General features: G+C 34.7%; 1 protein-coding gene across 1 annotated transcript in view; it reads left to right on the top strand.

The window, feature by feature from the left end:
• Positions 1-17726, top strand: part of Cngb3 (cyclic nucleotide gated channel subunit beta 3) — a 165518-nt gene that overhangs the window by 72817 nt on the left and 74975 nt on the right. Inside the window, exons 4-10 of the mRNA XM_046458651.2 lie at positions 749-903; positions 1767-1919; positions 2769-2977; positions 9687-9737; positions 12176-12262; positions 15670-15734; positions 16519-16641. Of these exons, the coding sequence (XP_046314607.1) occupies positions 749-903; positions 1767-1919; positions 2769-2977; positions 9687-9737; positions 12176-12262; positions 15670-15734; positions 16519-16641 (843 nt within the window). The remainder of the gene's footprint in view (positions 1-748; positions 904-1766; positions 1920-2768; positions 2978-9686; positions 9738-12175; positions 12263-15669; positions 15735-16518; positions 16642-17726) is intronic.

Genomic DNA, 17726 nt, shown 5'->3' with positions numbered 1-17726 from the left:
GAGGCTTTAGAGAAGATTTACCTTCTAACACATTCAAGTTATTGATAAAAAAGCAGTTCTTTGTGCTTGTAGAAGTAAGATCCATGTTTTCTACTTATAAACTAGCCAAGATCACTCTTAGCCTATTAAGAGTCCTCATGTAATTCTTATCCAGTGGTGTCTTCACTGGAAGTCAACAATGCAGGCTTTCTCTCAATTAACAACCATCTTGTGCTTCAAGTTATCTTGTGACTTCCTGTGCTGTCACCAGCTGAAGAAACTGTTCCTAAAGGACTCATGTGATTAGATCAGCTCCACCTACCTGTATAATCTCATTATTTTGAAGAGAACTATACCATATAAACTAAACAGGGGAGCAAATCCCATATTTGTTGTACCCAGGATGATGCAGGAAGTAGATACCAATCCACAGGAAACCTTGGGACCATCTTAGATTTCTGACAACCATGCAAGCTACACTTTTATTCTCCTAGTGATAGAATTCAATGATGGAATCACAGTCATTAAGATCTGATATTTTTAAAAATTAATATTTGCTGTTTGAGGATATTAATTTTTCTGTGACAAATCTATATTCCACCAAAACTATTCCCATTAAATGTTAATGTTTGGGTTATTCTATTCAATTGCAAAAGGGGAAAATTAATAATATTGAATGTATAAGGAAAGTGAAAATACTTAATCTCTCCCCTGTGGGTATCTTCTCCTGGGCCCATCTTTAACTCTACTTTTTTTCTTCCTCTTTAAGCCCAAAGAGCAAACCACTTGGAGCCCCTGTCATAAATGAATATGCTGATGCTCAGCTACACAACCTGGTGCAAAGGATGCGACAAAGAACAGCCCTATACAAGAAAAAGTTGATAGATGGAGAATTATCCTCACCTGAAGCCAGCCCACAAAAGGGTAAGCATGGTCCCCTTAAAGTACCAGGAAGAAGGAAGTCATGAGGAGAAATGTATTTTTCAGATCATGCAATTTGGATACCTCAAAGAGATCCTGAGACAAATGATTTAGGTACAAATAGTTTATTTTGAGAGTGATCCATTCATGTGTGTGGGTCTGAGAATGTATGCATACACCCATGTATCTAAGAGATTTCAGAAAGTTTGTTTAATAACAGATAAATATGAATCAAATTGTTTTTTTTTAATTTTTTATTGTTGGCTGTTCAAAACATTACATAGTGAATCAAATTGTTAATTACATAGGATAGAGTTGTGGACTTCCTTATAGTTCTATAAGGAAGATTGAGTTTTCAAAAGGACCTATGTGTTATATGTTTATTTTTAAAGAGGTGAGGCTTAAAGAAATCAGTCTTTATAGCTTGACAAAGACGTACTGAAAATACTATTTTGAGTTTTATTTACCCATGATTTGAAGGATATGTGTGAAAGATATATACTTAAGCACCAAACTAAAACCTGTTGGATGGTGTGCATTTGTTTTGTAATACCTATGTGGCACTTTATTACTGATTTTTAAACTTGCCATGTATTTCTCAAATTCCAATGTTTCCCTTACTTGGGTAATTGTTATCGTTTTATTTTGCTTTATTTTTTATGTATACATTTAAAGTGTGAAACATGCTGTTTTGATATACATACAATGAAATGTCACTATTTTAATCCTGAGAGTTTTGCCTCATCTCCCTGTATTGAGAGAAGAAGAGTTTCAAATGCTCTGGATTCATCAAATCTAAATTTTTGTGGATTAAGCCAAGTTTCACTACCCTATTTAAAATATCGCTTCTTTTTTCCCCTATAAAGCAAAGCCCACAGCTGTAGCACCAACACAAGAAAGTGATTCTAAACTAAAAAAGGAAGATTACCAAGGCATGTTGTGTTGGAAATTCCAGAAGGCTCCTCTGAGAGAGTACCTGAAAAAAATTAGACTTCCAGGAAGCATAGATTCACACACAGGTACCACAAGCAACCCACTGGGAGGGATGGCTATCACCAAGAACTCCTGTGGCCCAAAGTCACAGGGAACATCTGTTTTCCCCAACCATATTTTGGATGTTTCCAGAAAGTATAATGTATTAGCTACATAATTTGCAAAGGATTATTGGCCCCTCTCTAGAGGAGAGAAGAAATAATAGATTCCTGCCTGTTTTTAAAAGGCGGCCAGTCTTACACATAATTACCTTTGAAAAGAAGGCCCCAAACCACTCAGCAATATGTACACACACACACACACACACACACACACACATACACACACACATTCATAAAGCACCCATCTTCTTCCAGGGCTTCACACTGTTAATTATTCTAATTAAACAATTTCCTCCTATGGTCTCCCTTGGGCAAAGGAAGGCCGTAGGTGAAGGGATGCAGACGGCCTTAATGGGCACATAGTCTAGCCCTGGCAAGATTTGGCCTTGCTTGAGCAGAGACCTGTTCCTCCATGGCTGAGCTGCAGGGGTCCGTGGCTGAACTGCAGGGGAGGCCTGAGCAGGGTCTCTCTGACTTCTTGGGTTTCTACTTTCCTGACTCCATATAGTATGGTTACCCACTGGGACAGAGTAAGTGTGGCCATGAGACAGGAAAGAGATTGTCCACTGCTGAGTTAATAAGTTCAGTTTACCTTCCTCCTACCGTACAATGCTTCCCACTTCAGCAGCAGAATTGTATTGAATCTTTAATAGAGTCCTTAATGCAAATTGCTTATCTCCAAAAGCTAGTGTCTCCATTTGATCAAACTAAGCAAGAGAGTTCTTTTACAATCTTTGTTCCATGACATTTGGATGATTCCAATTGTTTTTCTAGATCGACTCTATCTTCTGTGGCTCTTACTTATCACCATTGCTTATAACTGGAACTGCTGGTTTATCCCCCTGCGTCTCTTCTTTCCATATCAAACACCAGACAACACACTCTACTGGCTTATTATGGACATCATATGTGACATCATCTACGTTTCCGATATGCTGTTTATCCAGCCCAGAATCCAGTTTGTAAAAGGAGGAGAAATAATAGTAAGTGGAGTTTCAGAAAAGAAACTAACAAATGAACAATATCTAACCAGTCTACAAAAAAATAAACTAGCAATGTGATTTTATTTAATGTTCAACTAGCTATGTCTGCATGGAGGGGTCCTTAACCACAGGACACCATCAGTAAGAATAAGAATAATGATAGAATCAAAAAAAAAAAACAGTTGAGTGTGCACTCTGTGCTGAAGAGCATGCATGTGGCTGTGCCTTAATTTCCTCATCTTTAAAGCAGGAATACAAATGGTACCTTCATAACGCTGATAGAAAGTTTAAATAAATTGATGTATGCAAAGTGCCTAATGCTGTGCCTAGTAGTGAGGAGTATTAAATGTTAGCTACGTTATTATTTTAACTATTCACTTATTATGTTTCACGCCTTTCAAGGACAGCACGAAAAGGGGTATTAACAGTCCCATTTAGAGATGAATAAACTGAGGTTTGGAGATTGTGGGTGATTTGCTCAACGCACAAAAGCTAGAAAGTAGCAGATCCAGGATTCAAATGCTGATTTAAGTTGGCAAGTTTTCCAGAATTTGATAATACTTTAGGATACAAACCTAGTGCGAAGTCTGAAATGACAAAACTATACACATACTTTACCTAGGTAATGTTTTTAAATGTATAAATTATCCACTGTAAAAAATAAAAACAATATACATTGCTCTAGTAACAAAGCTTCAAACAGCATGTGAAGCAATTTTTTTATCACATTGTAGTCTGCTGTTCACATCAGTAATTTTTAAATAAGGTGGGCATTACTTCACTCATTAAAGTCTACTCTACCTTCTAAGAAACAGCATGGTGTTGAGAGAATATACTGGACTATATTTTTTTAGGACACTAACTGTGTCTTGTGTATCATTACATAGTCATCACCAAGCATAGTTCCTGCACATAATACAGAAATCAAGTCAAGGTTTTAGACCTGGTCATGTTGGGAAAACCTAACTTAAAAAGCAAAAATGTTGTGATGCTTTTTAATCAGTGTCAATTCACTGTATTGCCCAATACAGTGGCCACCAGGCACAAGTGCCTACTCAAATTGTAATCTTAATTGATTACAATTAAATAACATTAAAAAATCTAGATTTTTTCAACCATACTATTCATATTTCCCATGCTCAACAACCTCATGTGGCTAACAGCTACCATAAAGGACTGCAAAGAAGATTTGCAAAATATGCTATTTGTAAAATATGCTATTGGAAAGTGCTGTAAGGGACTGAGAGAGCAGTAAGCGTTTAGTATCCCCACCCAGAAAGCCATGCCACAAAGAGGAACCACACACCTGGCTGCCATGGGCAAATTACAAGCACACAACAGCACAGTTATCTTGTATTTTTAAATGACTAGGATATCTTCTTTTCCAAATTCATTACTTCCCATTTCTTATGATCAAGTACAGTGGCCTGCCTCAGGAATTAGCATTGTTACTCTTAGGAAAAAGCACCTTCTCCTGGATTTATTCTCACGTTGGAATTTCATAGTCAATCCCATTAATCCAAAACAGAAACAGAAAAAATACGTTTTCACAAGCATATACCCAACTCTTGGCCCTTTCCCTGCATAGCCAGCAGAATGCTTCCTTTTTGACTGATGTCCACTGCGACCTCTTTCTCACAAATCACATCAAGGGTTTCACAGAACATGTCCTCCAACATCATAGCAGGAAGAGCAGATGGCCAAGTATATAGCAATTTAGGCTCATTTATATCTTTGGAAAAGATAGACATGTTCCCTAGTCTTCTGAATATTTTCTTGAATCTCCAGAAGATCTTACATTATCAAAAGGCTGAAAGTAGTTATTTTGCTTATTTTTTTTCTTTTAAAATTTTTTCTGGAAAACATCCCCTGTATTCAAAATCTCCCCTCAAAAGAAATTCTAAAGGCAAGAGCCAAAGCTGTTGCAAAAAAAATCTACTGAAAATCGTCCTTGTGCAGACTTGGGAGCAGTAGCTAACTCACCAGCACCATCCCCAGAGCTCATGGCAGCTTGATGAATGATGATGATGGTGTACAAATAAGAAGTAAACAGCACCAAAAAACACCACTAATTTCAACCTCCATTAGATGCACAAAGGGGGAGAAAATCAATGTTTGACAAATGGAAAATGACAAAATCAGTAAGGGAAGACTTTTATTTTCAATTTTCTAAGAGGCCTTTTGCACACAATGGAATGTTAAAACCAAGAAAAATAACCAATAAAAACACACTCAACGAGCTCTATTTAAAATGCATTATCACAAGCTACAAATATAGAGCAGGAACTAATTGCTTTGTTTGTTCAAAAGAAGTTTAATGGTTTCTTTAATTTAGAGTAGGTAGTTTTAACCTTTGAAACTTGATTACATTTTGGAACAAAGTATGCACACAGTGTCCCCCATCTGAAGGTCTCACTACATTTATTCCGACTGTGCTACCTTTGGTGTACAACACCAAATTATTCATTCATTTATTCAACAAATATTTTAAATACTTACAGTTGCCAAGTAGGTTTAACTACCTACTTTGTTGTTTAATACTTGTTGCACTAGGGTTGGAAGATAGAAATGTTAATTCTCCAAGGCCTTGAGAGGAAAAAAGGAACAGAGCAGACTGAGATGCTAACAGCCACCATAGATGGAGTCAGGAAAGTTTAAAAGTTTTCCACAACATTTAATTACATTTCTTTCGTCTGAAAGCGGTACTAAACAAAGGACAGAATTTTGAACCCAAGACTAACAAAAATGATCTTGAATGTAATTTCCCATACATATGGAAGGGCTCAAGTTGAAAATGATAGTGGGGATTATTTTACATATGAGACACTCACATCCACAACCCCTGGTAGATAAATCTACCAATGACAAGGATGCAGGGAAATGTTCAATGTCACTCAGGCCCTTTGTTACAGTCAACTGCTTTTAGTACTTAATCCTCGCAATTACTGTTTTAAACTGACCTGAAGCAGATTAAACATTCCCTTCTCTGTATTCCATATTCTTTACTCATATTTCTGTGACTTGATTTTGTTATATGAAAATTAGCCTAATTATGATAGAGTAGAAGCAAACAGATCAGGGTTCTCAAATTTACTAACCGCATCATTTGAAGAAAGTAAATTTACTTTTTCACTGAAAACTTTCTTTTTCACCAGTAAAAAGGGAAATTTGCCAACCTTATAAATCCATCATAAAGATTAAATAAGATAGCATGCACACCTGGCATGCAGAAGATGCATAATAAATTGTTGAATTAATTAAATGATTAGATGGTCACACAGGTAAATTTTTCTGCCTATTCCTATTTTTATATGTAGCTCTCTTTCTTTTTTTTAATGCAAATATTTATAATTTGACAATATATGGTAACATGCATTTATAAATGTAAACATTAAAGTATAAAGATATTTGTAGATATAAAGATATATTTATAATGCAAATTTGTATATTTCATAAATGTGAAAAGGCTTTATGTTCTAGGACAATAGTAAGTGGGTATAGATAGATGTAAAAAATGATAGGAGTTTTTAATTTGGGGGTTCTAGAATCATTCAGAATCATTTTAGAAGCATACTACTTTGTGGCCAGTTTTAGGGTATATTTATATCATATTTCTGACATTTGGTATTATCATAAGTAGTTTGTAGTTTTGTTCCATTGGTTTTATATCTGGTTTCCTTTTCTTTTCTTTTTGTTTTTCTTTTTCATTTGTTTTTTGTACCTGATAGTAAGTTTCTTGAAAGTAGGAACGTGTTCAGTTTATTTCCCTCTCTACCCTGAAGAGACCTGAAGAATAAATACACTCAAGTTATACTTGTAGGACTGAGTGAATGGCAATATTGGTTCAAGCATTTTCTTTCCTTAAGTAATTATTTGATCTGGGTTACAGTTGTTTGAAATGGTATTCTTGTTGAAATACTTCTTTTATCCATTCCATGTAAAATTACAGAATTGTTTATTGGAAGAAGTAAATAGTAAGTAAATATACTAACATCGGAGTAGAGCTTCTTCAAAAACTGTTAAAAAAAGGATTTAGGTGCAATTAGCATATCTTCCTAAAGTAAGCCTCCCCTGAAGAAATGTTGCCTGCATAATGAGGAGGCTTAAAAGACAGAGAGAATTAAATAGGGTGACATTTTAAAAATAAGTGCCTGATTGTTACTGGTAAGCATGCTGATCCTCATAAGGCTAATGATGCCAAATTTATTTAGTGCTCTAAAAAAGAGGGATTTTAAAATCACTAGATGGTACTTTCATTTAATCTAGCAAGATTTAGTTGCATTTACATTTATTCAACTCTGAAAGTAAAGGGATAAATGTGCTAAAAACATCCTTCCTGGGTGGAGGGGGGATGTAGTAGTTTAACTTAACAGCTTAGTCCTTGAACTGTGTCTGTCTGTCCCATAGAAACTTTGAAAGAGCTGAGTGATTTTATTCAAGTTTGGCACATAATTTATAAGGCAGACAACGCAAACCTATCTATATCTACCTGTGGCTTAGTAAGCCATTTTATTTCACAGTACAAATCATTAAGTCAGCATGTCATGTATGTGTTGTAATATGTTTCTATAAAATTTAGTTTTTGGGTTATGAACTCCCACCTTCACCCCATACACAGATTGCAGATTCACATCAGTTACACATCCATTGATTTACAAATTGCCATACTAGTGTCTGTTGTGCTCCGCTGCCTTTCCCATCTAGAATCAAAGTGTGGAATATGATATGTCAAGAAATTTGTAATGTTTTGAACAACCCACAATAAAAAATTAAAAAAAAAAAAAAAAAAAAAATTTAGTTTTTGTCTGTGAGTAAAAACTATAGTCAAAAAAGGGGAAAGGGGACCAGAATTGAGGAGCTGACTAATCAATCTTTGACATTACTTGGCCGTGGTTTAAAGCTGAACTTTAACAACATCGATGATAATTACTAGACAATGCTGCTTCCATAGATCAAAATTTCAATACTTCAACTTATTAATAGTACAAAGAAATTTTTTCCTACATATAACTGAAACATAAATATAAATCTAATATGAAGTGCTAATTCTTTCAGGTATGAATATTAATGCTTCCCTATTCATCCTTCATGTATTGCACATTTATTGAGCACCTACTACATGTCAGACACTATTATGAACTAAGAAAACAGAGGCCACAGATATGTACCCTATTTTATTACATAGCTCAACTATGAAGGGCAGACAAACGAAAGAAAAATGTTGGAATCTTATGTTGCAAGAACTGACAAAGATGACCCCGGGTTGCTATAAAGGTCAGAGAAAACTGTATGAAGGAGGAGACACTTGGTCCAAATCTTGATATATGAGTTGAAGTTATCTTCACGCTTCTGCCCCTGAAAAATAAAGAACATGTGTCCTAATCTCTGGGAAGAGCATGGGCAAAGGTGTCAAGGTGAGAAACTCTGGGGCATTTGAATAACTGCTTAACAAAATGTGTCCTTGATGCTGTAGGAGGCAAATGAGCCAGAGAAATCAGATCCTGGTGCCATGAAAGGGAGCTTGGATTTTTTTTTCTCTCACTGTTTCTCTTAAAATCATGTAGTCAGAAAATTTGACATACATAGGAGTTATTAAATATTCTGCCATTAAAGAATGGACAGAGAAGAGCAAAGACTCAGGCAGAAAGTCATGGCCAAAAGGAGAGAAGGAACCCAAGAACACTTTAGGAAGAATCTGTTGAACTCAGATGCTGATTAGACAAGGGAGAAAGAGTAGTCTAGGGTCACTAACTGGTATAGATAAGGATGCTCCTGGAATACATAATAGCAGGAAGAGGAGGATCACAACTGGGCTTAAGGGGGGTGCAGAATGATGATGAATTCAGGTTTGGAGCAAATGGCTCAATAAAGTGATATTAGGTGGAGGTAGAGATTTGATGGCTTCAGTATAAATGCCAGTCTTTGAAAATATAAAAGTGGATGAGATTTCCCAAGAAGTAAGTATGAAGAGAAAAGAGATGAGAATCAAATCTTGGGGAACTTTGACCTTTAAATGGCTAGTCCAAGAATCCAAGGACACCAAAAAGTTGCAATTGAAGAATAAAAGTAAACCAAAAACAGTACTAACTCTTTGGAAAGAGAAAGTTCCAAGGACAAAATTTTTCCAAAAAAAAAAATCAAATTCTTCAAATATTTTTATTCATTTCTTCATTCCTATATATTCTTCCACTGGATGTTTATTGGGCACTTAGTTTATTCCAGGCCTTGGTTATACACAATTGCTAAACAAATCAACCCTGTCCTCAGATAGATCACCATTTAATCAAGTAAATCAATTTTAAACAGATAAGCCCAAAAAATATGTGTATTGTTTCAAAATATGGTGAGTTCCATAACAGGATGCTAAGAATTACAAAGAGTTTCCCCGGAGTGGTCATGGGGACATTACTGGTGGTCTTTGCACTGTTAAGTCTTGATGGGATGAAAAAGTGAGAAGCAGCCACCACACTGCCATGGTTTAAGGATAAACATGAGGGAATGATATAGAATATGCAGGGACTCTCTAGAAAATCAGAAGATAAAAGCCAAGGAATGTGTTTTGTCCTAAATTGTGAGAGAATGGAGTATGTATATACACTGAGGTTAGAAGGAAACAGTAGAGACAAATAGCTATAAATATAAAGGAAAAAAGGTGAAAGAACAATTAATAAAATTAGCTAAAATTAACTGAAATATAAATATATTTCAGGTGGAACCAAATGAGCTAAAGAAACACTACAGGAGTTCTATAAAATATCAGGTAGGTGGCTTACAAATAATTTCAAAACTGTTCAATAATCCATCACCATTTTGACTTTAAGTCCCATTTCTACAATTGTCTTCCTTTGAAACAAAGGAGGTTTTATTAGACAATGGCAGAACTAAAGTTTTTGATTTCCCACAATTTCATGATACATTCCCTAACATATGCAAATAGGTAATTCAACATATGGTTTTTTTGTTAAGCAGATCAAACTAAGTAAAAATGCCCACATTTGAATTTGAATTAAAGCTCAATAAAAGAGAATGGGAAATAGTTTGTTTTGTCTACAAAGGTCTAGTCCTCAATTCACATACCATGATGGTGTGAAATTCTGCAATAGTAATGTTTCTTTTTTGTTCACATAAGTGAAACAACAATGTGGGAAAAGAAGCAATTATTTAGATAACATGGTATCTTCCTTTCTTCAAATAATGTGTTTTACCACTTGTAATTATTTACAGAGTCTTATCATTTATTTTTCCTTCTAACTCTGAGATATAGGCAAAGATTTGGGGTTATCCAAAATTACCCAGTCTGTATATGTGAATTCTAGTATCCCACTTCAAGGACAATTTAATCACCTCAAATTTTGTTAAAAAACACAAATCTGGGTTTAGGGCCCAAATTGTTCCTAATAGGTATTGATGCTGATTAAAATCCCATTCAATTTGTTTTTATCTCCCACTAATTTTCTTTGCAAAAAAAAATCACCACATACTTGAACATATTCATAAAAGATGTACACTATTTCAATGAATTCTCAGGGATGACTGCTTTGTAAAAACCTCAGAGCTTATTCCAAAGTGTTAATACTTGTTTGCATTTCAATAAGGGCCAAAATAATTCATGTTTTTAAATTGCATTTATAAATATAAAATTTTACATTTATTTAACTTTGTTCACTCCTCCTTTCTGAATTCCCTTAGCATATCTTTTCTGTCTTATGGCTTGCTAATACAATTATTGTTGTATTGGTTATTCTATTACTATATTGTTAACTTCTCGCAGACAGAAATAATGTCTTACTCCTATTTCAATCCCAACATGCTTTACAAAGTGCCTTGTACAGAGTTTAGTGTCTGTCAGTACTTACTTAATTCAATTTTCTACAATTCAATGAGAAATAAATTATTCTCCATCTACATAAATTCATGTCAATGGCTTACAAATGACCAATGACAATCTGCACAGAGGTTGAGTGTGGAGTTTTGAAGCTGGGTAGAGAGCAAATAAAAAGATTTTTATGATTTGAATAAGAAACCATAGATTCTGGAGTAGCATTAGAAAAGTCAACAGCCCTGTGCCCCCTGCTTCCTTTTTCATAAGGCATTATTTTAGTAATTTTCTATACACTTCTCAAGAATCAATATACATATGGTAAAATCAGTGAGGTCTATGATATGATGCAATTTCTGACCCAACCCCTTTAGTAAGTAATTAGTTTATACTAGCTCATCTGGTTAATTCAATCTACACGTTCCATTCCTGTTCAATAGCAGTAGTCTTCAAAATTCTTACACACAATTAATTACCTCAACTCTATTTCACATGAGTGGACTTATAATATGCTCTTAACTGCTCTTAATTGTCTTAAGATATCTTAAATTATTTTAAACGGACCCTGAATTTCAAGACCATGCACAATTTGATGAAGAAAATAATTATTTTACATAAAAAATTTTTATTGTTCTTACACTCAGGAAAGTGTGCAAATGTGTTGTTATTATTTCATAAATACCAAGGTACGAGAGAGACAGAATAATGTAAACACATAACAAGTATTAAAAGTATACATTTTAACTATAAGGGTATATAGCACTGCCAATATCTTCTCTCAGCAGAGTTGGTTATTAACTAACTGTAAACAGAACTGATTTCTTTCTTCTCTTCTCTCTTACCTTGTAAAATCTCTGATAGATACTTTTGCAAAATTTAATTTGTAGCAAATGTTCCAAAGTACACAGTAGTGAAAAGCATTGAAGGACCTACACGAACCTCAGTAATACAACCCACTGTGAACACTGAAGAATTGACCAAAACAAAAATATATTACTACAATGATGTTCAATGGCCTCGAACAAAATCAAGAATGGACTTGATTTTTCATTTTTAAAAGACTATTAAAAATGTATTTTAACATTAGCAACCATGCCACCGCTGAAGTATATATAACAACTCAACAACAACCACAGCAAATGCAGCACCTAAGGAGAGATCAGATGCAGGAAGGTGGAATGAAATGCATTGAAAGTAGACGACAAAATATTGTCCGTGTTCACATGGTGCTAACATGCATATTTGACTGAAAGCAATTTTGCATTAAACAACAAATAATTTATTGTGACTGGCCAATTTTTGCATATGTGTCAATAAATCCTTCTATGCCCAATAAAGCATGCAAACATGAAATAATTGTGAATGTTCTCTTCCAACAGTTGGATGTTGCATCAGTAATCCCATTTGATGTCCTCTACTTCTTCTTTGGGTTTAATCCAGTATTTAGAACAAATAGGGTATTAAAGGTAAGATGACTGCTTTCTCCTTACAATAATGGAAACCTTGAAGTAATTTAAAATATGCTACAATTACCAATACTCTCAATTTTTCTCCAAATTGTCTTCCTTTTTCTGCCCTCATCAGTGCTATAAAAAAATTTTAACTAAATAATAGAAAAGTGCAATTGCTTCTACCACTGGAAATTGCTACATGTTATTTTTATTACATATCTCACAACAGGTATTATTATAACTTAAAATAAGTATAATTTGTACTTCTAAATAAAACTATACTTACAATGAATCTTTTATATTTTTTTTCTATTTGTTCTTTTTTTAATGTTACTGACTGTCTGAAATATGGGCTTTAATATGAATTAGATTAGATTACCTCTAAGTTATCTTACTCATCTAAAATTCTATTATTCTACAATAAATGCAAGCATACTTTTGCATTACAAAATTATATACATACTTGGGTACAACTAAAATGTTCATCAAGAGGGAAGTACTTAAAAACCCTGAGGTACATCTACATAATAGAATACATTGTAGCTTTAAAATAAAAGGGGATTTTCTATGCGCTACTATGGAAATACCTCTAAGATAAATTGCTAAGTTAAATGGGGAAAAAAAACTAGATCCATAACAATTTTTATAACAATGCTAACTTCTGTTTAGCACAAAGGAAGTAACCAGTAAACGTGGTTACCTCAGGTAAGAAGGAAAACAGGAAGGAAAAACAGGATAGACAGGGGCAAGAGTAAGATCAAGACTTTTGAAGGTATATATTTCATGTTAATTTTGAACTATTTAAATATATTAGCTATTCAGAAAGATTCTAAGACATATATATTTCATAACTCTTGGCTTTGCTGGGCACCTGAAAAGAACTGAAGAGAGTCAGAGTTTGAAATTTCAGATAAATCTTTAAGAACAGCAATAATAACTTGTATCTCCCTCTTAAAAGGACCACAAAAGAGCATATAAATTTTAGTGAATTGTCTTTATTGAATCTTGGGCAGACGAGATAGCATAACCAGGTGACACTAGTGAACCCTAACAGCAACAATAATGGCAGCAGGTGTCATTTGTTTTCATTCGGGGCTGCAGACTTTGCTAAAACTTTGTATCCATTATCTCATTGATATGTCCCACCACCGTCCTTTTAGAGATGAAAAAAATAAAAATTAGCATGGTGAAAACAATCTGTATGGACATACTGCTGCTAAAAGGCCAGATCTGGATACTATCAGTACTTATCTGAATCTAAATTCTTCATTTAATCAGATTGGCAGATAAATATCAGGCAGAAAGAACTTTCTTTTTATGCTCAGAGTCTTTCAAGTTAAATGGTCCTTACCCCATATTTCCATACACCGAAAACAGTTCTTGAAGCATCTGGTTTGACTGTGGATATGAGTATAAATTAAGGCAGCACACAATGTTCCAAGAAGCCTAGCGTTGGGTCATCCCTCATCAAATTTCTAGTTCCTCATTCAAGTTTCAGAAGGCACTTGCTCAAAGGTAACCAGTTTTCAAAAAGACTCAGGTTCCTACGGATTGAGGAGTTTGTTTCACCTTATAATAAAAGCTTATAAAATGCCAACTCCTCATACTCCCACCTCTGTATCCTTAAAATGTTTGAAAGCCTTTGTATCCTAAAGTATTTGTAAAATATAGGAAGATTATTCGAGATTATAAAAGTCAACATTGATCTTCTTTGCTAGCCTTATAGTCCTCATTTATAAGGATGTCATTTGAATGGAAATTTCTCTAGGATAAATATTTGTCATCTATCTGTCTCTAAGCTATAAAACAAGAAAACAAATTAAGAATAAAAAATTTTCTCTACTATGAACACCTGTTGAGAGCCACAGCCAAAGGGGCCCCAGCAAACTTCCAGCTGCCAGCAAACTTCCAGCTGCTGGCTGATGATTGGCTCACAGCGGCCCCAGCAACATCTAGCTGATTGGCTCCTCGGCCCCAGCAACATCTAGCTGATTGGCTCCTCTGCGGTGATGCTCATTGGACTGTTTCCCTGCCCTTTCAGACCACGGAGCTGCTCATTGGGGGACTTTTTTGGCTCCGCCCACGTGACCCAGCCAATCGGCCTCAAGAGCAGGAGGATTGTGGGAGGTAGAGAGAAGCTTGTGTGGGAGAGAGAGGCTTGGGGAAAGCCGGTGGTGGCAGTTGAGGCTCTGAGGGTTTTTCCTGAGAGACTATTTTGTTTGTCGTGTGTGGTTCTAAAAAATAAAGTTAGTTTCTTTTGACAAGTGGCTCCTGATTGTGCCCAGCCAGACTGCGGCAAACACCTAAGCTAAATTTTAAAACATTGCTCCTTTGTGCAAAATTCTATTAACCGTAAACTGATTACCACAAATTGAAATTATCATAATCAGAATGTTTGAAGGATGTTTTCCTACTTAAAAATTATGGCAAAACAAATCATTTGTCTGCATTTCTAATTAAAAATTTATTGCTATTGTATATTATTTTTAATTCGAAATGTTTTACTGCAGTCATATCTGTATTGGGTGATGTATTGGGTGTAATTTTAATCTCTAAGGCCCCTCCTGTCTGTAAGATTCTGCCAGTCTACATACATTAAAAATATTAATGGATATCTACACACAACACTTCCATGAGGCATGTTGTCTTATTGTATCCGTTTTACAGATGAAGAAACAAAGTACACAAAGAGTAAGAGATTTTTCCAAAGTCACATGGTTAGTAAGTAGCAGAGAAAAGGACTAGAATTTGGCTCTGAGATTCCTACTCTCAGCCCTGAGTTTTGCTGCCTATAGTAATGAAAGGGGAAAGGAAATAGAGGAATAGGAATGCAGAATGGCAGTCAGAGCTGAGATACAAACAGAAGGAAGCAGAAAAGAACCTTGGGGAAAATAGCAACTCTGTTAGGATTAGATCACATAAACTCATTGTACCTTTGGATAACATCAAGAAAGCTGGCTAATGCAAATACTTACTGGATTTAACTTTTGTTGAAACAAATATACATTTAATACACCTTGCTTAAAAATAATTCTTGTGTTGAGCAAATGGTATTACATTATACTTTTCCTCTTTCACTTAAGTTTTTGAAGAGAATGACTTTAATTATTGTGAAAGAGAGTTATAGTGTATGCTTTACAAAGAAAAGACATGACTGATTTTCAACAAGCCTTACAAATAAGACTATAACTAGAGGGTAGAAATAAAATACAGCAAGAAGCTCTGGAAGTTTGGCATCATGCTAAAATGTACTGCCCAGGGGAAAATACCACTAAACAGGGTCTATATTTAAAAAAAAAAAAAAGACATACAAATAAAGTTATTTTCAGTAATAAATAATGTCTATTTTGCATAGTTTTATCTAAATAGCTATTTAAAAGACTAATATATTTTTTTATTTCTTTTGCCTGTTTTATACATAGTACACTTCATTTTTTGAGTTTAATCATCACCTAGAGTCTATAATGGAGAAAGCATATATCTACAGGTAACGTATAATCCATACACTTGGGGAAAGTAAAGAACTCAATGGTGCAACATTTATAATGGCATTTGGGAGAAATATGACCACCCTGTTCAAGACGGGGGGATAATTTCAGGTTTGGGCTATGTGACATATGTATTCTACAACATATTTGGATATTTCATGTGAGATAAAAGAATGAATATCATATCATAGTTTAGAAGAATACTAAACTAAAAATAGGATTCATTACCTACTTCAGTCAAAACAAGGACAAATAAATCTACTCTTTTGCAAGCCAACCCTCCTCTCTCTCAGGACAATTGATTCTTAATCTAAATTTCACTTATTTGCTGTTCTAAACTTCACTTGCACAAAGACCTCTAATCACAACAGTTGGTCGTAGCATAAAGTCCCATGAGCTTTTCAGGGATTTCCAGTTAAATCAGCTTAGCGTATTTTATGAGACTCAAAGTGGAGAGGTGACCCTGGAGGCATGTCTTTCACAGAGTTGACTTGTACCATCTGTGAAAAGAGAGGGAGTTTTTTGTTTTGGATTTTTTTTTTTTTTTTTTTTTAGCACTCTGTCAGTCCCAGTCAAGACACTGCAGTTAAAAAAAAAAAAAAAAGCAAAAAAACCAAAACTATGCAATGGCACCATCACTTTCTACTGTACTAATGAGAGTTAACACTTGGCAAATCTAAAGCAAGGAGGTTCAGTGGAGACTTGGAGGAAAAGAAAATGTTAAAACAGGCTGCATTACAGAAACAACATGAATCCTTACTTTGCCTTTATTGTCTCTGACAGAGTCATTCGAACAACCGGGTACTTGTTATTCATTCTGCACATTAATGCCTGTATTTATTACTGGGCTTCAAGCTATGAAGGAATTGGCACAACGAGATGGGTATATAATGGTGAAGGAAACAAGTAAGTTCTGATTTTGAAACTTTTATTGATGCTTCTTTATTTTTGATTGAGTGTATGCATTTTCTTAAGTTGGTGGGGTTTTTTTTAATTGTCATTCATAACCTATTCATGGGCAGTAAAACCTGTATAGCAGGACACTCACTATGTTTTTAAGTGAAAAAGAGCACAGGAGAATACACTAGAAAATATCAGCATCTGTCAAATAGAGAGGTGTGTGTATGTGTCTGTGTGTCTGTGTGTGTGTGCATGAGGACGCATACATGTGTGTGGGTGTCCTGGGTTGGCCTATGAAATGCATTTCCTCCATGGGATCATGATTTTTTTTTTTAAAAAAAAAGTCTTTTAAAGAAGCCTCTGTTTTAGACAACTGCTTTAGGTAACTTTTAATAACTTCAGTGCTGATTGTTAGTAACGAACAATGCTAATTATTCAGAGGGCAGGTGCAGTGGCTAATTAGTTTACCACTGGAGGGTTTTATGGGTTTGTGAGTCAACTATAACCACTAACTCAATTAAACACTTAGAAAATAACAAGGATCATAAATTAAACTTGACAATTAGGTATGCAAGTGTCCCAGGAATGAAAAACATCATTTGAAAAATTTTGTGTGGTAGAATCAGGACTCAATAATGGCAACTGGTTATTTACTAGCCAGTTTTCCTTTTGGAATTTACAAGATCCTGGTATAATACTCCACTAACTTTCTCCTTCTATGAAATGACATTGACATACTATAAGGTAATGTTCTTAATGGAAAAAGTAGGTCCCAGCACTCATATATTTTTTATACTATACACTACCCAGAGTGAGTTGAATATGTATAATATGTGTAACAACATTGTTTCCATTTTTACTGAGAATTAATTTTTTAAAACTTAAAGTCAAAGGCTCACCGATTGTGAAAACATATATACACATGCACAGGCGCACTAATTGTGAAAACATATACACATCACACACATACACACACACACACACACATATACACAAACAGGAAATCTGTTTCTGGAAAATTTATAGCCAAAACTGTAAACTTATACCCAAAACTGATTAATAAATAATTTGTTAATTTACATAATATAAAT

The sequence above is a fragment of the Marmota monax genome, unplaced genomic scaffold (genome assembly GCF_021218885.2).
Source record: "Marmota monax isolate L192 unplaced genomic scaffold, Marmota_monax_Labrador192_F-V1.1 WCK01_AAM20220418_F8-fsc00147, whole genome shotgun sequence".
In the NCBI taxonomy this organism is placed as follows: domain Eukaryota; kingdom Metazoa; phylum Chordata; class Mammalia; order Rodentia; family Sciuridae; genus Marmota; species Marmota monax.
The sequence above is the reverse complement of the archived record's forward strand: the minus strand, read 5'-3'. Positions and strand labels throughout refer to the sequence as shown.